This window comes from Schistocerca nitens, chromosome 4 (assembly GCF_023898315.1).
Source record: "Schistocerca nitens isolate TAMUIC-IGC-003100 chromosome 4, iqSchNite1.1, whole genome shotgun sequence".
NCBI classification, from domain to species: domain Eukaryota; kingdom Metazoa; phylum Arthropoda; class Insecta; order Orthoptera; family Acrididae; genus Schistocerca; species Schistocerca nitens.
In genome coordinates, this window is record NC_064617.1 from 599,477,279 (window position 1) to 599,503,422 (window position 26,144).

Genomic DNA, 26,144 nt, shown 5'->3' on the forward strand with positions numbered 1-26,144 from the left:
ATGCAGTTGTTGGGAAAGGAGTAGAAGAAAAGGCAACAGGAGGATACGGGCGTAGGACAACGAATGAGAGAAGAGAAAGATTGAGTTCTGTAATAAATTTCAGATAGTAATAAGAGTACTCTTTGATATTTTAAAATAATAGCAAGTGGCAGCAATCAAAGTGGAACACCATGAACGACTATTTGGTTGGTTGATTGATTTTTAGGAGGCGAACAAACAACGAGGTCATCGGTCCCATCGGATTAGGGAAGGATGTGGAAGGAAGTCGGCCGAGCCCTTTCAAAGGAACCGTCCTGGCATTTGCCTGAAGAGATTTAGGGAAATCAAGGAGAACTTAAATCAGGATGGTCGGACGCGGGTTTGAGCCGTCGTCCTGCCGAATGCGAGTCGAGTGTGCTTACCACTGCGCCACCTCGCTCGGTAACGACAAGTTATTATTGAGAAGTATGAAAGGTATATTGCAGAGTATTGTCATTTTTATTTAACATGTGTGGAGCAGTTGCAATAAAGGCATAGGCATAATCGAAGGAGCAGAGCAGGGGTGGGGATGGGTGGGGTGGGGGGTGTGGGGGTCCGGAGAGAGTGCTTGCCCCCTACCTTACAATCAGAATACAGGTTATTAATCGTTACAGAATTCTCGTAAGTGATTTTCCTTTATTTATAACCCCCTCCCCTCCACTGCCAGATTCCTTTAAGCCAAGTACAAATGATCAGTTGTATTCTGTTGGTTAGTTTATAGATAATGGTGTTTATGTAGGATCTTCATCGCTATCAGGAGTACACAATTTTTATTCATTGCAGAGTTCTCATATTCTTCTGGAAGTCATTTCGCGTGAATCCACTAAACATCTTGTTTAAGCAGTTCTGGCTTACGTGGCTTGCAGCGTGAGAAGACTTTGGAGAAGACTTTGGCTTATGTGGCTTGCAGCGTGAGAAGACTTGGATCTGACTTGCTCATTTATATCAAAATTGACATAACTTTAGAGTTGTGTCCAACTCCCCCCCCCCCCTTCCCCGGAAAAATTTCTGCGGATGCTCGTGACTGAAGTCAGTGAAATAAATTTAACTGAGGAATAACAGCATAAGGAAATAGATGTCAATGTAAAGGTATTCTTACAGAACTTCCCATCCAGTCAAAAGTAAAGGAAATATAGTTTTTCTTTTGTTTGGAAAAATATACAGGATGCACGGCACAATATACTTATTATTGAGAAGCACATCTAAGAATAATCTGATGATTATAAAGATAATAGTACCTAACATCAAAACAAGAGAAGAGTACAAGCATTGCTTCTCCACAACACAGAGGTAACAATTAATCCACACTGTCCTTTGTATACTTTCGCCAGGCGGTGCACACTGCCATCGAAACTCTGTTTCAGACTCGCTATTGAATGCATAGTACAACTCGTCATAAATTTTCATTTATGTTTTCTAATGTCTTCTGACGACTGCAATAAGCTCCAATAAAAGTGCATTAGTTAAAGAAGAATAAATGCGAGGGTAACGTGAAGAGTTCTTGAGGGTGAATTCGTTTGTTAAAAATGATAATAGTTGTGAAGCTTTTTGTGATAAAAACTCGTATAAAACTCTTTTGCTGTTGTAGATGCATTACTATTGATCTGCACCGTCTGCAGCAGATGACAGCTGGGCTCGACATATGTCTTTGATACACAAGCGGTGTGGCGCCATAAATGGAGTGCCGTCACTTGGAGGACGCGACTTGCATGCACGAGCAGTGAATCAGCAGTGAAAGAAACACGGTTCCTTTGTTCCTCGGGCTGGAATTATGGAGTGGAGGAAGAATAGAGACTGCCCCAAGCACCGTTTTCCCCTCTTTGACATTAACTGTTTGATGTCTTCTTTTGAAGAACGTTCCGTTCTAGCAGTTGTCCCCAGCTTTCATTAAGGTCGTAGCCATTGACCTTAATAAACGCACTGATGCAGTTGCAAATATTTAACGCTTCGTTTAATGTAGATTCCTAGTGCTGCGGAGGGTGGAATAGGGTTTCGATAGCTTCAAAGCGAAACCCATGTCCTTTCATAAGAGTATGAAAACTTTGTGACAGTAGATCATCTTTCATTAAACACAGCATTTCTTTAGTTTTTCGTGATGTACTGAACAATGTCCTAATGCCATATTTGCCACGATACACTTTGCAAGGGGTAAATCAGTAACTAGTGACACTATGAAACTTTTAAGGACTAGTCGAATGAAAAACTACGTGAGAATTGCCTCGCGTTCAGCACACTGCACCCACCCTAATGCAGGACTTTGTGAGAAAATGAAGACTAACGTACTTAGTGTAAGAATCTTCATCCTTTTCACTAGATTGTTTCGCACTTCTACTTATTTCCACACCCCATGAAATTTGTTCCTGTTTTATATCATTTTCAGTCCAACCAAGAAGTTGTAACTAGAAATGAATGATTCCGAGCCCATTCAGAATAGTAATTGAGGGAGGGCATTATGCTCTACGCACACATTGCACTACGATTAAATGCATTGGCTTTAAAGAGGTTTACATCGAATAAAAATTTAAATTTTTTATGTTTCCTGCTATTCATTTTTTGACATTAGGTGCTGGACTTACATCTCACTCCCAGTTGCAAAATGAGGCCTAAATATCAACTGATTGATATTTAAACCATTTTGAATGATCGAGAAAAACTGATATTCGCATTTTTCTTCGTCAGCATTCAATAATGCAGAATAAATTTTGCATAAAGCTATCTCCTATTTATTTCTTAATGTAAAATGAACATGCTTCCTTTTACACGTCTGTGTCACCAACTGCTTCATAGGCCATTAACTGTTCAACTATTGTGAAATTGAGGGACATACTCCACGTGGATTAACTTCACATTTTAGTTAGGCAATGGAAGCCTGATGTGTTGAAAAGAACGAAAAATCGTAAGTTATGTACAATCAGTAACTTTAGATGAATTTTTATCAGAGTTAGGCTCCCAAAAGGAAAGAATTTTATAATGAAAATATTTCAGTTTATCGATTAGAACGAAATGCACACAACATGATTTGTATAAATAGCTCTATAAACAGAAATATTTAGCAGATTAAATTGACGACTTAGATTTATGAACGACACATTCGCAAATATAAAAAGAAAATGCTTTGCGCCACGGAGAGAAGTTTTTAAGTTTTCCTCGTATTCCTCAGTAAGTCAAAGTAGCCCAAATTTTATGGCTGTAGGTAGACATGTTTTTAGAAAAATGTGTGGACTCCTTAGAAGTGTGTAGTTTTTACACAGTATGAAACATTTCAGAGTTCTGTAAAACGACAGCCCTATTCCGGGAAGTGACCACTTCACACAGTTATAGACTGCATAACAAACAAACAGTAAAACTTATTCTTTATCTACAGGGATTTAAAAAGTTATAATAACTGCCAGTTTATACTGATGAACAAACTGTGTGAGAGTAAGCCAGTGATTATGCATTTGCAACAAGAAGGATACTTTTTTTGTTATTGGAGATTTAGTATTTACGTGATAATTATTTGCTGCTACCTGTTGACTATCTGTAAAGGTGGACAGCTAAAATTTAATCATTGTCAATATTTGAGACACGCACGAGGAAAGAGGGAAATCAAATAAAACATGGTCAAATATACTAGAAAATAAATATAATTATCAGTATCAAAAGCAAGCCACTAATCATTTTCAGTATCTCGTGACAAAGGTATATTAAAACTGACATTTACATTACAGCTGCAAATGATACAGTTCTTTAATCAGGTACTGGTATTGCTTCACACTGACAGAAACGAAACAATGATGTGCGACTTAAAGTTAGGCACTGTTAGCTTACGTAATTGCAAACTAGAAGTAACAAATTTCGTCAACGTGAATTATATTTGGAACTGAAGACAAAAATTCTTACTAATATAAAACTGCTGTTTCATAATAACAGCTGTAACTCATTACATTCATGCACTTATCAAAAACAGTTATGCTTGTATAAACAGAATGCACAATTGTATTCGGCCAACGTTAGTTGCACAATTTGTCGAATAATCCGTTTAATGCAATTGCAGTTATATTTTCACTGCTTTTTTATAATAGCGTCAAATAAGTTGTGATAGACACTTCAGACAACTCCACGTGATAGCTAATCACCCACACTGTAAGAAAAAAATTCGAAGACACTACTATTTATCTCCATTTGTGGCATAAGTGCATTTACAGAGAATGAAAAAATTAGTCCTACACATTGAATCAGTGGGTACATATGTTTTCTGACAACTGCAAATTACATCTAATCTGTTTAGCAAGTGTATATTTTTCTCACAATAGCACATCATCCAGTCAGCGTCACCTTTGTATTTATTGTACGCTTTGGAAATTGGTAAATATTTGTACGTCGATGTGTTGCGTGTCGAGAGTCATTGTTGTACCCGGAATGTAGCAACATAAATACAGCGAGAAAACACACATACACACACACTTCTCAAACACACGACATAAACACACTAAAAGAGCTCTGATATAGGAACTTGATTCGCAAAGTCCGTATCCACCACTTCTGTCCTTCGCAGTTCATGCATACAGTTCAACAGCTGCAGTCCGGTTGAACTAGATATTCTCCTCGACGCAGTAAATGGCCTCACGTTTAATGATCAGGAGGCTTACACGCCGGCACTACATCGAGAACATCTCTCGCGCAGACGCTACAGCAGTGGATCCAGTTTTCAGTCCACGGGTTTTCGGCTGCAGTTACAGCAGTCTATACGGTGTTGATAATGTCAACAATACTAGCGTAGCAACCAGTTGCTAGGCCGAAGAGTGAAAAGGCAGCGATGAAGATGTCTTTCCACATTCTCCAGCGCTTCCAGCCGAGGCCCTCGTCCCAGAAGACGACGATCTCCAGGATGGGTGGGCAGAAGAGTCCCAACACGGACAGGAAGACAGCTCCCACCAGCGACACGATGGGTTGCAGCTTCGGGATGGCCACCGCTATTGACACTGAAACGGAAAAGAAAAAAAAAAACTGTAGTTTTTTGCAAAGGCTCTTGGCTATGTGATTTCAGGTGTCAAGCGGACTTGGCATAATGCGTTATGGGATCACAGTGTTATCTATACAGGGTGAGCCAGAACGCCACCGATAAACTTTCAGAGGTGGTGGTATGCACCGAAACTAGAAAAAAATCCCGTAAGCATGGGCTCTAAATTGCATACCTGAAGAGTTCTGAGAACTTTCCCAGTAAAAGTAATGTGTTTCACAGTATCGATGATGAAAAAATGCTCATAGCTGTTAAGGTATGTATGTTAGAGCTCATGTTTCATGATAATTTTTTCCTTGTTTTGGTCCATACTAGCGCTTTTTAGATGTGGAAATCAAAGAGCTGTCAGTAGAAACGTGTCTAACAATAGCGAAGATGAACAAGTGCTCATAGCTCTTAAGGTATTCACTTTGGAGCTCATGTTTACTGAAAATTTTTTTCTTGTTTTGGTCCTCTGAAAGTTTGCCGGGAGTTCTGGCTTACCCTATACACGGAAACGACTAGTTACTACTGACACGGTAGTGTCTTTGAGTGACTGTAGGAGGACACAGAATGACTTGGATCGAATTTATGTTTGGTGTGATGAATAGCATCTTCCTCCACCTGTGGGAAAATGTAATGAGGATGAGTTGGAAAAATCATCCTGTAATATTCGAGTACAGTATTAGTGGTGTTCTGCTTGACACAGTCACTTCGATTTTAAATCTAGGTGTAACACTGCAAAGCAACAGGAAGTGGAACGAGCACCTAATGCCGGTTGTAGGGAATGCGAATGGGTGACTTCGCTTTATTTGGAGAATTCCATGTAAGTGAAAATGTCTATATATGAGAGAGACAGCATGCAAAACACTTGTAAAACCGATTCTTGTGTACTGATCGAGACTTTGGCTTCCCCACCAGGACAGATTAAAGGAAGACACCTAAGTAATTCGGGTTAGTTGTACCACATTTGTTAGCGGTTATTTATTGGCGACTCCATGGCGTATTGTGTGCACCACGACCAATAAGTGAATAGTGGAAGAATACGGCCAATGCTGATTTTCCTTCCAATTCTGTTAGCGGTTACTTTGATCAACACGCGAGTGTTGCGCATATGTGCTGTGAACCGATGGGAATTGGAAGAAATGCGTGTTTGCCGTCAGCAACAGAAAATTATTCATTGCTTTCTACTCTTTACTGTCGTAGCGATCGTCTTCAAAGGAAGAAAGAAAAACTGTTCATTATATGGATGTGCAGATCCACTTTCAATTGGTTATTTTCGTTACCACCTTAATGATCGTTCTTTTTAATCATAGAGAAGTCAGTTTTGTGTGGTTTTCAAGTTATTTTCTAAACATTTTATGACTGATGGTTTTAAATTTATCCAGTGGAAAGTGGAATTACATAACCGTCTGATATACATCTTCTTTCCTCCCGTGAAGCTGGTCATTACGACGGATACCAGTAAAAAATACACAATAGACCTGTGCATCTGATGGCCACCATGCAATTCGTCAAATTCCCGACAGCCGTGTCAAGTTATCTCATTAAACTGACAGCTACATGGAAATCTCTTGAGGGAGGATGGCGCTCATTTCACGAAACATTGCTGAGAAAGTTTAGCGAACCAGAATTTGTGACAGACTGCAGAATAATCCTACGGTCCCCAACAAACGTCTTACATACGTAGTGCAGACCCTAGTTGAAGATATCAGGGCTTGTACCGAAGTAAGTCAGTTGCTTTCCGTCCCTCCATTTGCTAATGCCAGGGAGGGGAATAACAGGGAGAGAGAGTACCCTCACTAATGTACCGTATGATGGCTTTCGGAGTGTGTATGTAAGTGGGGAAGTAAAAACGGTATAGTGCAGACCCTAGTTGAAGATATCAGGGCTTGTACAGAAGTAATTCAGTTGCTTTCCGTCGCTCCATTTGCTAATGGCAGGGAGGGGTATAACAGGGAGAGAAAGTACCCTCACTCATGTACCGTATGATGGCTTTCGGAGTGTGTAAGTAAATGGGGAAGTAGAAACGGTATCATTACTGGCTCTGAATTTTTACTAAATCATCAGACGTTTTGAAATAGATACGTAGTAACAAGTCAACAAAAGAGAAAAGAAGTGTTTTATTGTATCTGACTAAAGTAAACTTAAGAGGAAGACGAGAGCATTAGAGGTGTACATAGACTGTCAATAGTTTGGTAGTTTGTTGCTAAATCTTTTTATTCCTCGTTAGAATCACGATTTACCAGAAGTATTAACAAGAGCATAATGCGACTTGTGTAATGGAGTGACCAGCAATTTTCCTTACCTGAAGCGAGGACGACGAAGATGCGAAAGACGTACTGGACGACCTCGGCCCTCTTAGGAGAGACTTTCTCCAGGATCATGGAGAGGGCGATGTTGTTGGGCACCATCACCGCCAGCCCGAACGTCACGAGCGTAGCCAGCGCGATCAACACGTTCACCGACTGCGCCAGGCTGCGGTCACAAGAGAGGGAAACACGTCAGCACAGCACAGGTAGACTCACAAGTCTCGAAGAAAAAGTAGAAACGGAGCCGACGTGTGAGTTCCTGAGCTGCCTTATCTCTCCTGCAGTGTGTATGTAACAGGTACTGGAAAGTGCCTGTCTTGCATCCAATCAGATACTACTGTGAGTCTACCAGACAGTCGCATCTGTCTTGCAAGCCTTAAATTAAGGACGATCAGCGATCGCGTCGTTGCCCAAGAACACCAGCTTATTTATTTGTGAGCAAACCTTTATTTCTAATTAATATGAATGCTCTGAATGTGACTGAAAGTTCTAAAATTTCTTTATTTAAAAAATGTTGTAATATGTTAGTTCAGTATGGGAAGTGATGAATTCAATCAGATCATGTCTTTAGAAGTTAATAACGATGTAATTTTGGTGGGAACGGTCTTCAGCCAAAGAAAAAGCAGACAGTGGCGGAACACTGCGGGAGTCAAGTGGAAACTGGGACTTTTCGAGTGAAGAGACCAAGGGAGCGATATGATACTTTGTGTCGTTGCTGGAGGAAGGCAAACCTGTCTATGGTAATCTGCGTGATTTAGTCGTATAGGTGATTGGCTCGGGGCGGTGAATGCCCCCTCCAATACTCCAACTAATGAAGGCATTCTAACTTACGAGAGATCCGAATATGCCACAGAGTAGGATTCTAATTTTTTCCGCTTGTATTACGGAACCGAGGATAGACAGAATGTTAATTACTGTTCTTCGTATCGCGTGTGATAATTTATAAATCATCGTGTTCAACTCTAAACTATTTGAACTAGTCAGTCATTCACGTATTGTGAGCATGAAATGGATTTAGTTTTCGCGACTCTTCGATGACTTTTTAGTTTGAAGATTTTGTTACCGTTATCGAAAAGTTCTAGACGTAACTTTATTGCATTTCATAAAGGTATTTTCTGTCTGTCTTCCCGTTTATTTCAGATGTCCTTTCTTGAATAAATATTGTTCGACATAATTCTCTGTCGTCTAAACCAAATACGGCTTTTGGAATAGAACTCTTCTCATTAGATTATTCACTTAACTTTTATTTCGTATTTCTGTATATTTTATTAACTCCGATTTTAGCCAATGGAAGGATTGTTTGTCTGCGGCATCACAGATACAGTTTATTATTTGCAGTGAGTTGGATGTGGCTCGACGCCGGCCGGTGTGGCCGAGCGGTTCTAGGCGCTTCAGTCTGGAACCGCGCGACCGCTACGGTCGCAGGTTCGAATCCTGCCTCGGGCATGGATGTGTGTGATGTCCTTAGGTTAGTTAGGTTTAAGTAGTTCTAAGTTCTAGGGCACTGATGACCTCAGATGTTAAGTCCCATAGTCTTCAGAGGCATTTGAACCTTTTGTGGCTCGACCCTATGACTACATCGAGCTATTCTTTTTTAAATAGAGCAGCGCGTAGCCCGACAATCAAAGGTACGAACAGTATGAGGGAAAGTCGCAACTGGTTTATTCGTCTGGACTGCTATTTGGAAGAGCAACTATTCAGCATCAACTGTTAGGTACCGTCGCAGTGAAGAACTGTCGTATTTTACAACCGAGAAATAAAAGTCTATTAACTCTTCACGCACAGTTTACGAGCACATATTCACAGTGTGGAGTGCATGATGCACGTCTGCTTTAGGCCACTGCTCGTTTTCGTTGCTACCATTTTTGTTGATGAAAATATAATTTTGCAACAACTCAGTATCATTTGCCCACCCCTTTAGCTGAGTGTTTAGCGCGTCTGACTGCCATACAGAGGGCCCGGATTCGATTCCCAATAGGGCAGGAGATTTTCTTTCTCTGGGAGTGGTGTTGTCTTTATTACCATTTCATTTATAATGAACACGCAAGTCGCCCAATGTGGCGTCAACGGAAAAGACTTGCAACTCGCCGGCCAAACTCCGCCAGGTGGAAACTTCCGACCATCAATGCCATACCATCGTTACAATTTGTATCGTTCAAAGGTAATGATTTTTTCCACATTGTAATACCGAATCCGCTAGATGCTCTGACTTTGGTAAGACTTTTTTGTTATTCTTGTAGTGCAATTCTGTATCGTAAGAACTATGAAATTTGAGTACAAGTAGCATGGATGTCCTTCTGTTGTTCATAATATCATATACGCTTAAGCCTGTCAATACGTGTATCTATGAGCTCAGTTGAATATGTATTGAGAGCTCCTTAAAAAAAATAAAAATGGACTTGGCTAGCACTTTGATAGGTCACCGTCCGCGTCTACCGCGTGATGACAAGTGGGGTGCACTCAGCCCTTGTGAGGTCAGTTAAGGAGCTACCTAACTGAGAAGGATACCGGGCACGAAAACTGACAACGGCTGGGAGAGCGGTATGCTGACCACATACCCCTCCGTGTCCGCTTCCAGTAACGCCTAAAGGCTGAGGATGACTCGGCGAGCGGTCCGTTCCGTTGGGCCTTAAGGCCGATGTTTGTTTTTGAGACGTTTGAATAACATCCTATCGTAATCGCCGGTCTTCTATAATTATTCGCCAGAGATGAAATTTTTACATTTAACAAGATAGTGCAGTAGCTTGATCCGTTGGAAACGCCACTCCTGCATGCAGAATGGCGTTAATAGGAAGCCGTCGTCCCTGCATACGAAGACATTTGAAGCAATTTTCAAACATGCAGTGCTAAAAGAATGTGTTGGGAAAATTTCTATTCACGCGCAAATGTTACCTGAACGTGTTTTCATGTGTTTCAGAAGACTGTGTTTTCACAGACCATTCATCCACCAACACTTCCAGTTACTCAATATATTCTAGCAAAGAAACTGAATTCCTATCACTACATCACAATGTTGCGCAAGACAGTTTTTTTTTTACTTAGTCTTATGGGGCTGTTCTGACTAGACAATCGCTTTGATTAAAAGCACTGGTATAAAATTTTCTGATTCCAGAAGTGCTAAAACGCAAACAGTAAAAACAGATACTAAATTCCATCACAGTGTTTGTCGACTGTCTGTATCTTCACACAAACTAATGAAACCGAATGATTACTGTGAACTCAACCTTCGACATGAAAATGTGTGTATGTTAATGGTTTTAATGTTTCAACTTACATTTAGTGCATTGATGATGTTCACACAGTGATCGCAATCTGGATTTTGCTATAAATGTTATTTGCCGTACCCTTCACTACTTTAGTTACTGATGAGGTACGTAACAGTTACCAACTATTGTTACGAGTTCTTAGAGGGCTCAGGATACACTTACATCTCATTTAGCGGCAGGTTTAGAGTGATGCTATCCATGGTGTCCTCGCCATACTTCCAGTAACCGACGAAGCCCATCATGGCGTACAAGCCGACGACGATGGAGAAACCGATGTTGAGCACTCCAGGGCATCCTAGGAAATGGCTCGGTTTCTTCATGCTGTTTTCTACCGGCAACACCTGTAAAAGATACAATGAGATTTCTGCACTGATGCAGCAGCCTAGATTCATTAAGATATTTTCACTTGTATTTTACACAAAGTGGTCAGAAACAGTGTGAAAAGATGGTAAAGGTGTTGCAGGGTAGGTTGTACTGAGAAATAAATGTTTACAAAATTCGATATGTTGCGTCGTTTATGAGTTAATTAGCACTGAAGTTAGCCAAGCAGGCTGTCGATGGTGCAAATTTTAGCGTCCCGCCAGATACAAGTAGTGTCAATTGTTCTCATAGCGAAGACGATTGCGTACGAGACTGCTCAGCATTCGACTCGGGTTCCATTCTTACTTCCGTCCCATGTCAAACTATTGTACCGCTCTCTTGTTCGGTTTTGGGAAACCAAACGAAGAACGCGCTAATTTCAGTGCTAATTAACAAGGAAACGACGCAACGTATCGGATTTTTTCTTAACAACTTATTCTCAGCACAATCTACGCTGAATCACCCTTACAATTTTTCAGATTGTTTCTGACGACATTCTGTAATGCCTTTGGAATAACATTTCCAAACAAAAGACAATTCGTTACCAGACGTACGTAATACCCGTAAACACTGCCTATGTTGTGTAGACATCTGCAGCGTGTTAAACTATTATTTCAGATTCTTGAACACCATAATTTCACACAGAAGACTCTTGTTACTTTGTAATGGACTTACAACAGTTAGATAAGTAGGTGAACCATATTTACAAGTGACAGGGCTCTGCAAGCAGACAATAAAAGCTTCGAAAAACGAACGCAGTGAGTGACAGGAAATGCAGACTGAGAAAAATTTAGAAGTCAGTTGTCCAAGAGAAGGCTTAAATGCTCTTTTGTCTAAGGACCGAGACTTCACGAGACGGTTTTAAAAACTAAATCTGTTGATATCACGTATCTTTCTATAAAAGACAAGATTCCTGAACATATGTATTTTTAAGTGTAACAATATCTTACTCGTTCAGTATCCTCATATACTTCCTCTATCTCTTCATCTTCTGCTCGTGACGTCGGTGTCGATTTGCTTTAGATTCTGATGAGAATAGCTCTACCACTAAACTGCTCACAGTAACTCACTGTCTGCCCTAACTTCCTATTCACAACAAATTACACTCCCGTTATGCCTTTTTTCGCAGCTACTGATATTAACCTATACTCGTGTGACCACAAATTCTTGTCTCCTGTCGATTTCACTTCATTGACCTCCAGTATATCTAAAGTCAACCTTATTATTTCGCTTTTCCGATTTTCTAGCTTTTCTACTACGTTCAAACTTCTGACTCACCCCACTCAGACTCACAGAACGTTAACTTTTCTTTGGTTATTCAACATTTTTCTCATGGTCAACTCCCCTTGGCAGTACCCTCCAGGAGATCCGAATGGTGTACTATTCCTGAAACTGTTTTCAATGGAGACATCATCATACCACTTTTTAAATTACAGGCCACATGTCCTGTGGATACACACTGCGTCTGTAATGCCATATTTTCCACTGCCTTCTGCATTCTCAAGCCGTTGATCATCGCTCATTCTTCCTCTCTTAGGGTCAGTTTCCCGTCCGAAGGCAAGAGAGTCCCGTAACATCTATCCGGTCCTGCGACCCTCTTTGACAAGGCCGTTGGATGAATGAGGGCGACTTCTTATACCGGAAGTCTTTGGCCGCCATTGCTGGTGATTTTTATTCAACATTTAAGCAGTGCCGGGTTTCGAACCCGGGACCGAGGAGGTTTCGGTTATGAATGAAAGACTCTACGTCTATACCATGGGCGCGTTACACTTAGTTCTTAACCATTGAAATCTGGCCAAGCCACGGTTTTCCAGTCGGCTAGGGTCCAACGGATATGATCACGAACCCGAGAAAGAGACGCTGCAGGCGATGTCGTGCCATTAACAAAGGCACTAGCGTCGGCCGTCTGCTGCCATAGCCCACTAACGCGAAATTCTGTCGGACTGTTTTAACGGATACGTTTGTCATATATCCCACATTATTTCATTCAGTGTTGCTTATCTATTAGCACTTACAACTCTACGCAACTGCCGCTGCTCTCAGTCACTAAATGAAGGCCGGCGCCCACTGTATTAGTCGTGTGAAGTTAGCACCCCTTTTTCGAGAAATATACATTTTTTTCACAGTTCTTGATAGATGTAGCATAGTTCTAGAGTTCTTTGTACAAAATTTCAATAGTTCTGCAGAATTTAGCGACGAAAACAACAATACTCGAAAAAATTTTCGTATCGAAAACGTTCTTTGGCAATTTCCGCAAAATGTAAATAAGTACAAGAGTTCTGAACAGAGCTCCAAGAGTTCTTTCGAAAATCCAAGTAACATTTTTTGTGCAGCTAATAGTTTACGAGATAATTGCATTTTAATGAGAAAATCTTTTCACTTACTGTGAAGTTGGCACCATTTTTTTCAGAAATATATATTTTTTTCAGAGTTCTTGATAGATATGGCATAGTTCTAGAGTTCTTTGTACAAAATTTGAATAGTTCTGCAGAATTTAGCGAAGAAAACAATATTCGAAAAAATTTTCGTATCGAAAATATTTTTTGTCAATTTTCGCAAAAATTAAACTTGTACAACAGTTCTGAGGACAGTTCTGAACAGAACCCCAAGAGCTCTATCGAAAATCCCAACAACATTTTTCTATGGCGATAATGGTTTGAGATAAATTGATTTAATATGGGACACACTTTCTTTACGGAAAATATAAATATATTCGTACAACAGTTCTGATGACAGTTCTGGACACCACGTGAAGAGTTCTATCGAAAATCCTAGTGAAATTTTTTTGTGCAGGTAATAGTTTAAGAGGTAATTGCAACTTAATTAAGAACTCCATAAGAGCTCCTACTGTGAAGCTGGCACCCTTTTTTTCAGAAATATATATTTTTTTCAGAGCTCTTGATAGATAAGTCATAGTTATAGAGTTCTCTGTACAAAATTTCAATAGTTCTGCAGAATTTAGCGAAGAAAACAACAATACTCTAAAAATTTTCGTATCGAAAACATTCTTTGGCAATTTCCGCAAAATGTAAATAAGTACAAGAGTTCTGAGCACAGTTCTGAACAGAGCTTCAAGAGTTCTTTCGAAAATCCAAGTAACATTTTTTACTGCAGCTAATATTTTACGAGATAATTGCATTTTAATGAGAAAATCTTTTCACTTACTGTGAAGTTGGCACCATTTTTTTCAGAAATATATATTTTTTTCAGAGTTCTTGATAGATATGGCATAGTTCTAGAGTTCTTTGTACAAAATTTGAATAGTTCTGCAGAATTTAACGAAGAAAACAACAATACTCGAAAAAAATTTCGTATAGCAAACATTCGTCATTAATTTTCGCAAAAAGTAAATTCGGACAACAGTTCTGAGGGCAGTTCTGAACAGAACCCCAATAGTTCTATCGAATATCCTAATTACAATTTTTTGTGCAGCTAACACGTTACGAGATAATAGCAATTTAAGGAGGGAACCTCTTCACTTACTGTGAAGTTGGAATCCTTTTCTTCAGAAATATATATTTCTTCAGAGTTCTTGATAGAAATGTCATAGTTCTAGAGTTATTTGTACAAAATTTGAATAGTCCTGCAGAATTTAGCGAAAAAAACAACAATACTCGAAAAATTTTTCGTATCGAATACATTCTTTGTCAATTTTCGCAAAAAGTAAATTCGTACAACAGTTCTGAACAGAACACCAAGAGCTCTATCGAAAATCCTAATAATATCTTTTTGTGGCGATGACATTTTATACGGCAACTGCTTTGATGTTAGACCCACTTTCTCCACAGAAAAAGTAAATTCGTTCAACAGTTTTGATGAACAGTTCTGGTTAACACCTCAAGACTTCTATCGATAATCATAATAACATTTTTTGTGGTTATAATAGTTTGTATGGTAATTGATTAATTGTGGGGCACACTTACTAAAAAAAAAAAAATTATGTTTGTTCGTATGCTCTGATGCCAGCTCTGGATAGCATTGTAAGAGTTCTATCGAAAATACTAGTAACATATTCTGTGCAGGTAATTGTTTACGTAGTAACTGCCTTTATTAAGGAATGCTTATGAGCATTTCCCGTGAAGTTTGAACTCCTTTTACGATAAATATAAATTGTTTTCACAGTTCTTGATATATATGCAATAGTTCTACATTTCCCTGCTCAAAACACGAATAGTTCTACAGAATTTCGGGAAGAAAACAATAACTCGGCAAAATTTTGGTATCGTAAAAAATTATTTGTCAGTTTGGAAAAAATAAATTTGTATAACAGTTCTGTTGGCAGTTCTGGATAGCACCGGAAGAGTTGCATTGAAAATGATAAAAACATTTTTGTGGCGATAATAGTTTATACAATAATTGTTTTAATCTGATACTCTATCTAATATAGCAAAATTCGTAGAATAGTTCTGATGACAGTTCTGAATATCACCCACAGAGTTCTACCAAAAACTATAATAACATTATTTGTGACGATGACATTATATGAGATAATTAATGTGGGACTCACTTTTGTCACGTAAAAGTAATAAATTCGTACAAAAGATCTGATGGCATTTCTTAATACGACCCTAAGAGTTCTACCGACAACTGTAATAACATTTTTTGTGGAGATAACAGTTAATGAGATAATAGCATTTTCGAGAGACCCACTTGGTCTACATTATAATAAATTGGCACAACCCTTTTGCTGACAGTTCTGGATAGCACCGAAAGAGTTCTTTTAAAAACCCTCATAACATTTTTATGGTGCCAGTAGATTATGAAATAGATTGTATGTTCACTCTGCAGTGGGTGTGCGCCGATAAAAACTGTGTGCCGGACCGGGTCTCTAACCCCAGGCTGTGACGACAGAATATCGTCACAATATCCTTTCGTCCAGGAGTGCTTCTTCTGCAATTTTCGTAGGACAACTTCTACGAAATTGGGAACGCAGGAGATAAAGTACTGCTGGAAGTACAGCTATGAGCACGATCGTAAATTCTCACTTTTATTTTGGAAAACCGAAAATCGAAAACCCGGATGTATATTCTACTAAATACAAAAAGTCTAAATGTTCAGCACTATACAAATGCCAGTACACCTTCTTAAGACTGACTGTAGTAACTGTAGGTGGAAGCGTGGGATGTGCACGCTTAGATGATTTAAGGAGAGAAGGCTCGTCAGTGCAAAACAAACAGATGGCTGAGAGAGCAGAGACATTCACACGCGCCACTAACCAGATGGTGTCACACCTGTAGAGAATCGCACCAGACCAGAGGTACAATGAGCTGTGGTGGAGTGCTGTTGGCGTGGTTACTATGCAACTTACTTGATGGGCATCAATACACCGTTATATTAATGTACAATACTTGAGAAACAATGTCATTCACACACTCCGAGTTCCTTATCACTCAGTACTAGACTAAATTACCGGCCTAGTGATAAGCAGCCTATGTACCTCACCGACTACACATCTTCGTGTTATAAGAAAAAAAGAGAAAAATACCAAGGGACACAAAATATGAATCCGGATAAACCGGAAATCCGGATTACTGAGGACCAAATAAACGAGGTTCTTATTTACAAATTTCGAACTTCTTATTAACTTTAATACTGTATCCCCTCAACATTATAACACCTCTATCAGTCATGTATTGAATTAGGATTTAAACATACTACTTAGTTCGTTTGTACGATATATTCAGTAAATATACTTACATTTCTATATATTGTAAAGACTTTTAACTCTCGCTGTAGTGTAACTCATCAAACTTCCACACTTCCTTTCTAACTAGAACAAATGTTTGCAACAATATTAACGACAGCAATTTCAAATTTATTCGTTACACACACCACATGTTTTTATGTATCCTAGAGGCTGGTGATGTTGCCACATAACTTTCATCCATGAGGGTCCTGGGCATATTTTCAGCTGTTAGTGGGTCCTGGATGTCATGAGAGCTCAAAACAATTACTGTTTTGCGTAACAAAATTCATCTGGTTCTTCCTGATTCTAAAAATATACACTTCATGTGTGCCTTTCAATGTTGTATGATTCAGTATCGACGCTAATGCTCTCTTGATGAGATATGAGCCCATTGCTCGTTTTTATCCACTGTGCCCTTTCGTATTTCATTTCAGCGATTAATTTATTTGTTTATCAACGTAGTAAGTAGTACAAAGCTAATCCAGAATGTAAACTGCACTTAAATTCTGTTTGAACTGTTTAATAGTCAGTATCCGCTGTCTGAACGTCAAATTTCAGATTAATACACTGCGCCTGGTTGCGTTATTTTATAGGAATTTTATTATTGTAAGTGGGAAGTACTAGATAATGTTTAAGATATCCAAAGCACATTGTTCGAAGAGCATAATATTATTCGAAATTTACCTGTACCAATAGGTGCAGCCAAAGCAGCATTTGTGATGCTGTAATTACCTCATAGATAACGATATTTGTCTATTGTAGTTTTGTATTCCAATCAGAATTTTGAGAGCATCAAAGCCTCATTTCAGCGTGAGAGAGGGGTAAAATCAATAGATGATATTGAATTGAAAGCCTTCATCAGTCTCTTGTTTTTAATTGTTGTTAACAAAACTAACAGATAAAGCCTGGAAGATCTGTGTGGAACTGATGGTGATGGCATTGAAAAATTTCACCTCGCAAATGAACATAAAACGTTTCAAATTTATTCTGGAGAGCCTTAGATTTTACAGTCGCGCTATTCGTGATGAAAGGAGACAATTAGACAAGCTAACAGCTATTCGGGAAATATTTACTGTGTTTGTACGCAACTACCACAACTCTTACACCCTTGGAGAAAATGTTACAGTAGACAAGAAGCTGGAAGGATTCTGTGGAAGGTACAGTTTTCGCCAATATGTATCAATCAAAACAAACGAGTATGGTTTCTTAAGTGTGGATTCTTAAGTATTTTACCTGTACAATTTGGAAATATACGCTGTGTTGCAACCAGAAGGATTTACCAACTGAGCAATAAACATTTTGATGTTGTTCTGTGACTGTGTAAACCTATATATCAGTCAGGTCGAAATGTGAAAGCGGACAACTGGTTTACTAGTACTGGAATGATAATAGAGCTATGAAGGGAGAATTTTTCTTTTGTTGGCATGATGAAGAAAAACAAGCGTGGAGATTTCTCTAGAGTTTGCTATCAGTAAAAGAAGGGCTGCCCACATTTCCTTTTTTGGCTTCCACAAGACTGACCTCTAGTTTCCTCCGTACCTAAAAAGGGGACGTGAGTGATCCAGGCATCACGTTTGCATGAAGATAATTCGATAGATGCTGACATTGTAGATAAACGGAAGCCATCCACCGTAAATTTTAAAATAACGTTAAGTGTGGTATTTTCACAGCGGATAAGCCGAATGCTTTGTACAACGCTGCAAGAAATGTGCGCCGCTGGTCAATGGTTGTATTTTTGTAATGATCAGTACAGTTGGAATCTATGCACAAGTGATTTATTGTGGCAACAGTAAGAATTGTATCAGAAGGAAAGGGTTCCTGAATCAGCTATGTTATACAATGTTGTTTTCTTCGCTAAATTCTACATAACTATTGATATTTTGTACAGAGAACTCTATGACTATGACTTATATATCAAGAACTCTGAAAAATATATATATTTCTGAAAAAAGGGGTGCCAGCTTCACAGTAGGAGCTCTTATGGGGTTCTTAATTAAGTTGCAATTACCTCTTGAACTATTACCTGCACTAAAAAATTCTACTAGGATTTTCGATAGAACTCTTCACGTGGTGTCCAGAACTGTCATCAGAGCTATTGTACGAATATATTTATATTTTCTGTAGAGAAAGTGTGTCCCACATTAATCAATTTATCACAAACTATTATCGCCATAGAAAAATGTTATTAGGATTTTCGATAGAGCTCTTGGGGTTCTGTTCAGAACTGTCCTCAGAACTGTTGTACAAGTTTAATTTTTGCGAAAATTGACAAAAAATGTTTTCGATAGAAACATTTTTTCGAATATTGTTTTCTTCGCCAAATTCTATAGAACTATTGAAATTTTGTACAAAGAACTCTAGAACTATGGCATACCTGTCAAGAACTGTGAAAGAAATATACATTTCTGAAAAAAAGGGTGCCAACTTCACAGTAAGTGAAAAGATTTTCTTCTTAAATTGCAATTATCTCGTAAGCTGTTAGCTGCAAAAAAAAATTGTTACTTGGGTTTTCGATAGAACTCTTGGAGTTCTGTTCAGAACTGCGCTCAGAACTGTTGTACTTATGTACAATTTGCGAAAATTGACGAAGAATGTTTTCGATACGGAAATTTTTTCGAATTTTGTTTTCCTCGCCAAATTCTGCAGAACTATTGAAATTTTGTACAAAGAACTCTAGAACTATGGCATATCTACCAAGAAATCTGAAAAAAGTATACATTTCAAAAAAAAAAGGGTGCCAACTTCACAGTAAGTGAAAAGATTTTCTCCTTAAATTGCAATTATCTCGTAAACTATTAGCTGCACAAAAAAATGTTACTTGGATTTTCGAAAGAACTCTTGGAGCTCTGTTCAGAACTGTGCTCAGAACTCTTGTACTTATTTACATTTTCCGGAAATTGTCAGAGAATGTTTTCGATACGAAAATTTTTTCGAGTATTGTTGTTTTCTTCGTTACATTTTGCAGAACTATTGAAATTTTGTGCAAAGAACTCTAGAACTATGGCACATCTAACAAGAACTGTGAAAAAAATGTATATTTCTCGAAAAAGGGGTGCTAACTTCACACGACTCACTGTATTGTCCGTGGTGAGAGGGAAAGCCTGAAATTTGGTGTTCTAGGTACGCTCTTGGCTCTGTGGATCTCTGAATACTGAATTCCCTGAAGATTTCCGAAATCGATTGTCCCATGCGTCTTGCTCCAACGACCACTCGGCATTTAAAATCTTTAAACTCCCGTCGTGTGACCATAATCACGTCGGAAACCATTTTACGGAAATCGCCTGAATACAAATGACAGCTCCACCAATGCACTGCCCTTTTATGGTTTGTGTACGCGATACGACCACCGTTTGTATATGTGCGTATAGCCATCCCGTGTCTTTATTACTTCAGTGTATACAATATATGCACAATAAGTAAAATTTCTTTATTTACTGTGTTTCTGGTGTTGCAATCTTAAGGGCCTGGAGGGTTGAGTCTGTTTCGCGAACCCCTTCTCAAAAATTGTCAGCTTTAGGACGGAAGACCTCAACTCACCACGCCGATGCACTCCATGGCGAAGATCGCAATGCTGAAGAAGATGGGCAGCTGTGCGACAGTTGCGAAGTTCTTGCGCTCAGCGATGTCCGGCAGGTCGCAGAACATGTAGTAGAGCGTGATGCCGCAGCTGACGCCCACGGCCACGTTGGCCGCGTGCGAGAAGGGCACCAGGTACTTGAGCTCGCGCAGCACCCCCAGCACCAGCAGGATGGGCAGCGGCATCAGCAGGTAGTAGCGGATGTCCAGCTCCGCCATCGCGGGCACGTAGTACCTGCACACCTGCCACGCAAACACCCGTCCATCACCAACGGATACGCCAATAGACGAGTACACAGGAAATACAGCGAGAAAAACGTCATCTACAATTTGTGCAGAACTCGTACTGCAATTCTAATAGTAAGAGTGGGCACATAGGGAAAGCAGTAGTAGGGAAGACTGTAACAGAACTGTATCCATTCCCCGGTGTTATTTGGTCTGTGGAGTGAACAAGAAGCAAAGATATCTAAGGAGTCTAAGTTCAGAAGTAGAGATAAAAAACACCGATGAGTCGAATCAAATCAGGTGATGCTGAGGGAATTAGATTAGGAAATGAGGCACTTAAAGTAGTAGATGAGTTTTGCTATTTGGGGATCAAAATAACTGATGGTGGTCGAAGTAGAGAGGATATATGATGTAGAATGTAAATGGCAAGGAAAGTGTTTCTGAAGAAATTTGTTAACATCGAGTGTAGATTTAATTGTCCTGAAGTCTTTTCTGAAAGTATTTGTAGGGAGCGTAGTCATGTATGAAACTGAACTGTGGGCATTAAATGGTTTAGACAAGAAGAGAAAAGAAGCTATCGAAATGTGATGCTACAGAAGAATGCTGAAGATTAGATGGGTAGATCACGTAACTAGTGAGGGAGTACTGAATAGTATTGGGGAGAAGAGGAATTTGAGGCACAACTTGACTAGAAGAAGGAATCGGTTGGTAGGGCACGTTCTGAGGCATTAAGGGATCATCAGTTTAGTACTGGAGGGAAGCGCGGAGGGCAGAAAATCGTGGAGGGAGACCAAGACATGATTACGGTAAACAGATTCAGTAGGATGTAGGTTGCAGTAGTTACTCTGAGTTGAAGAAGAATGCACAGGATACAGTAGCATGAAGAGCTGCATCAAACCAGTCTCAGGGCTAAAGACCACAGCAACAGCAAAAACAACAACAACAATACTCGATGACATGGTAATTCTGACAGATACGGCAAATAGATGGAACATCAGTTGAAAATTCAGACAAAAAAAGGCAAGAAGCTTTTGAAATGCAATGCTACAGAAGAATACTGAAGACTGGATGGATAGATCGAATTACTAATGAGGAATTGGTAAGGAAACTATAGCACAACGTGATAATAAGAAGTGGTCGGCTAATAGAAAACACCCAGAAACATCAAGGAAATGTCAGTTTGGTATAGAGGAAGAGTGGAAAGAAAAAGAATTAGAATTAGTTAGGAAGGTCTAGTACTCAGGTTCAATTGGATGTTGGTTGAAGTAATAGTAACGTCGAGATGAATAGGCTTGCACAGGATAGACTAGCATGGTAAGTTGTTCAAACTAGACTTTGGAGTGAAGACAACGAAAACAATGACAACACCAGTAACAAGCCAATACTCTCGTTAAGTGAGTGACGTTTCTGCTTTTCTTGTACTGAGGTCTTCATTTCTACATAAATTGAGGCAATGGTTTCACTTCAGTGTTTACAGGATGCTTTCCAACAGCAGAGCAAACTGTTCACTATCACAAAAGAAGCAGCATGTTAGTAAAATGATCAAGAGACTTTTTTTTTTTTTTTTTTTTTTTTTTTTTTTGTATCGCTGCAACCCTTCCCGTGCCTGCACTATATTAGGTTATCACTAAGATAATTCATCAGGTTACCTTCCATTCCGAAGGCTGTTGCATGCAGCGACTGTTATATCGATTGAAAATAATAGACTTCAGCTATCAGCCGTCCTTTGGAAATTCAATGAACTGTGGATGAAGCCCGACCAACAGGCATTACATACATTGATCAAAAATGAGAGTGCATTGGGAATGGCTAGTTTCTAGCTGAAATCTAGATCTGTCAATAAAATTGCAAAAGGACGACTGATAGCTGAAATCTATTATTTACAGTCTAAGATAATTGATCAGTATCAATAAGACTAGAGGTAATCAGATAAAAAGACAAGGAAAAGAGAGACAGGCTGATAGTGACGAAATTACAAATTATGTTTTCACTGTTCCTCTCGGAATCTTACTTCAAGAATCCAGCTATTTTTAAAGCACCTTAGATATGTGTCATCTTCTGCATCACTTTTTTTCGGCATCGTTGTGATGATTAAGGACGGACAGTTTCTAAGCACATCGTTATATCGGCGTGTCTTCGATAGTACCGCAGCCCTTGAAATCCGTACTAATTGTTTCTCTGATTGTTCATTAATAACAACCTTTCGAGGTATTTCTTTCACAAGAGCAGCTCCCTCTAAAGGGCCTCCTTAGTGATGACATCCAAAGCTTAGAGACAACAAAATTCTTAAGAGATATTTGGACAAGATAAACGTTACTCAACAATGCTCATGAATTGTAGCCAACCGCTCATATGAGTCTCAGAAGCATTTCGATTGGGGCGAGGACTTTCCTTGTATGATAGCACCAGTTCATGATACAGAAATAGGTTACCTCTTATCATCGAGGCAGTTGCTACGTCTCAATCGATCATGATATCAATGTATTGCTCAGCACTAATCTTTACCTGTCACTTGCTATTTGAGAACACCAGAGAGGTATGTATCTCTGAGTATCTCAAAACAGTTTGCTAATTTTCTGCTTTAGATGATTCGAATATTTTGCTCTAAATAACAACGAACGAGAACATTTGAAAGCAGCGAATATGAATATGCGCTTCATATATTAAAAAAAGCGTTCTATGAGTGATGTAATATGTTTCATCATGCAGAAACTCTTCTAATCTTCTGGTAAACATGAGATGATTTTCTATGGTTACTGAGTACGATGCATCTTAAGAAGCCACAGAGACCACAATGGCCCCTTGCGTGGACGATTTCGCCCTTAAGTAACGATTACAACTCGAATTTCCACATTTCGCTCATCACGATGTCAGTATGTGGGGGAAACGTCATCAAAGCGTCAAATCATGCCAGCAGAGAATATAATATGCAGTGACGAACCGGACGGTTACATACAACTTCTGTTTTCAGTACATGGAGTCGTCTAATTTCTCTCTAATGTCAGTATGAACTACGAATGTATGTGATTAAGAGCCTATGGCGTCACAGAAGTTCAGTGTCGAACCACCTTCCCTTTCAATCCGAAAATAATAAACCTTAGCAAGAAGAGGGACCATTCGAAATAAAGTAAATTTGTTGCAACATGAGGCAGTCGTACAAAATGCGATTCGGAACGATGGAGGCACAAATCAATCAATCTGATTGATTTCCGTAGAGTGATTGTGGAGAAAGAGGGTGAAATCCGCCTTCTGAAAATAAATTTTTTGGAGAAGGGGCAGTTCTGTGACTGAATGCGCTACAGAAAGACTCGTGCAACTTTTCGCTGAATCCACCACACCCGGAGAAATTTACTGGTAATAAAACAAGTGCTAATTTATGATTCGCTGACAGAAAAGCCTTAAGTCTCAGGCTAGGACAGAAACCGAAATTTTCCAGTTATTTTGCGTTAATGATAGTTTATTTCCTACATATTGCTACAGGACTTACGTTTATTGCCGGCTGCTGTGGCCGAGTGGTTCTACGCACTTCAGTCCGGAACCGCGTTGCTGCTATGGTCGCAGGTTCGACTCCTGCCTCGGGCATGGATGTGTGTGATGTCCTTAGGTTAGTTAGGTTTAAGTAGTTCTATGTCTAGGGGACTGATGACCTCAGATGTTAAGACCCATAGTGCTCAGAGCAATTTGAACCATTTTTTTTTTCGTTTATTGCTGTCTTAATGTGTTTTGCATGTTAAATAAATTTGTTTCTATCTGCTATAACGATTCGTGTGTTGGATCGAGAGTTTTAGTCTTATGTTTCTAAATTTTTAAAAGCATGTACGCTTACTCATTTCTGTTGCAAGATTGAGCTAGGTAGCGCAGTGGTTAGCACACTGGACTCGCATTCGGGAGCAGGACAGTTCAAATTCGCGTCCGGCAATTGAGATTTAGATATCCCGTGATTTCCCTAAATCGCTGAAGGCAAATGTCGCGAAGTTTCCTTTAAAGGACACGGCAGATTTCCTTCCTCATCCTTCCCTAATCCGAACTTGTGTTCCGTGTATTATGACGTCGTTGTCAATGGGACCTTAAACATTAATCTCCTCCTCATTCTCTTCTGTTGCAAGCTTTGCGGTCTTACCGAACGCACTCACTCACACCCACACACACACACACACACACACACACACACAGGAGAGTGCACGACTTCCCTCTCCTACCCTCCACCCCTCCACGCCAACACACACTTAAATCAGAGTCAGTCATACAAGTGTAGTTATCAGGAGCTTGGAAACACGGAAAATAGTTTTTCTGTGTAGCAAGTGTGTTTACAAAATGCAATTGTCGTGTAGTATCAGTCAGTAGGTCTCTACAAGGTTGATATTCTATACCGGAAGTCTCGCGTTCATTTCACTTAGAATGTTGTATTCCTGTGTGTTGCAGTAGTGTCTTCAAATTTGGGTTATGACAGCAGACTCACCTGCTGTACCGAAGTGGCGAGCAGCAGCAGGTACACGGAGGACGCTCCGTAGTAAGATGACAGGATCCCGACGTTCACAAAATTCCTGTGAAGAGGGCTGCGTGAGTAAATCGAATACCATAATAAGAGCAGCGGCTGACAAGCAACATAATTATTCAGAGTAACTACATTTTGCGGCACTTGAGTAAATAAACACCTGTAACTAATACTAAAACCACAATAAATGACTGAGGTCGTTAGTGGTTAGGGCATGGCACTTACAGGAGATGAGGGTTGTAAAGCCCGTCCTCCCATCCAGGTTTATGTTTGACGTGGTTTTCCTACTTGGATAAGGCGGATGCTGGGATGGTTCCTTTCTAAACCACATTGTCGATTTCTTTCCCTATTCTAGACCTATCTGAGATTGTGCTCAGACTTTAATGACCCCTTACTACACTGGTTGCTGAAGCTTAAAGCTCTTTCTTCAAGGGAATGAACAAGTAAGGAAATAATTTGAAAGTGAATATTACTTACAAAACAGAGAATACACACTGATTAGCCAAGATATTATCACCACCTGTTTAATAGCTTGTTTGTCCGTCTTTGTAGCAAAATACGTCACTGGTTCTGAGCATCAGGGATCCGACAGTTTGCTGGTAGGTTCGTAGACATATATGGCATTATATTTCCACGTACAGGTCATGAAATTCGCATAAATAAAGGGCCGCTGGTTTGCGTACGCTGTGATGGCGCCCAATAGCGACCCAAATGTTTTCTATAGGATTTACGTCAGGCGAATTTTGTCGCAGAGGCATCAACGTGAGTTCACTATAATGTTCCCCAAAGCACTGCACAACTGTTATCGCTCTGAGGCACGGACAATTACACTGCTGAAAGACGACGTCGCCTTCGGGGAAGACATCAAGCATTAATGAATGCAGGTGTTTCGCAGCTGTCAGCGTGTCTTCGATTATTACCACAGGTCCCATGAAAGCACAGGATAATGTCTCCCATAGCATAATTCAGCTCGCACCAGCCTGCGTCCGAGGCGCGCTGCGCATTTTGAACCGCCGATCACTTCGATGACGTCTTTCGTTGACACGACCATCGCCCTCGTGTGTCAAAAATGTGATCAACGGTCGAATCCCGATGGTCCCGTGCCCACTGCAATCGCAACCGCCGATGTCGCTGGGTTAGCTTGTGAACGCGTAGGAGTTGTCTGCTGCGGAGTATCATGTTCAACAATGTACGATGAATGGTGTGCTCTGAAACACTTGTGCGT

General features: G+C 39.8%; 1 protein-coding gene across 2 annotated transcripts in view; it reads right to left on the reverse strand.

Moving 5' to 3' along the window:
• Positions 1-3,626: 3,626 nt before the first annotated feature.
• LOC126251766 (proton-coupled amino acid transporter-like protein pathetic) overlaps positions 3,627-26,144 on the reverse strand; it is an 83,230-nt gene continuing 60,712 nt past the window's right edge. For both annotated transcript variants that reach the window (XM_049952386.1, XM_049952387.1), the window contains exons 6-10: positions 24,884-24,968; positions 20,161-20,442; positions 10,740-10,918; positions 7,308-7,477; positions 3,627-4,982 (exon numbers count right to left, since the gene is read on the reverse strand). In XM_049952386.1, the coding sequence (XP_049808343.1) occupies positions 4,744-4,982; positions 7,308-7,477; positions 10,740-10,918; positions 20,161-20,442; positions 24,884-24,968 (955 nt within the window). In that variant the 3' untranslated portion in view covers positions 3,627-4,743. The remainder of the gene's footprint in view (positions 4,983-7,307; positions 7,478-10,739; positions 10,919-20,160; positions 20,443-24,883; positions 24,969-26,144) is intronic.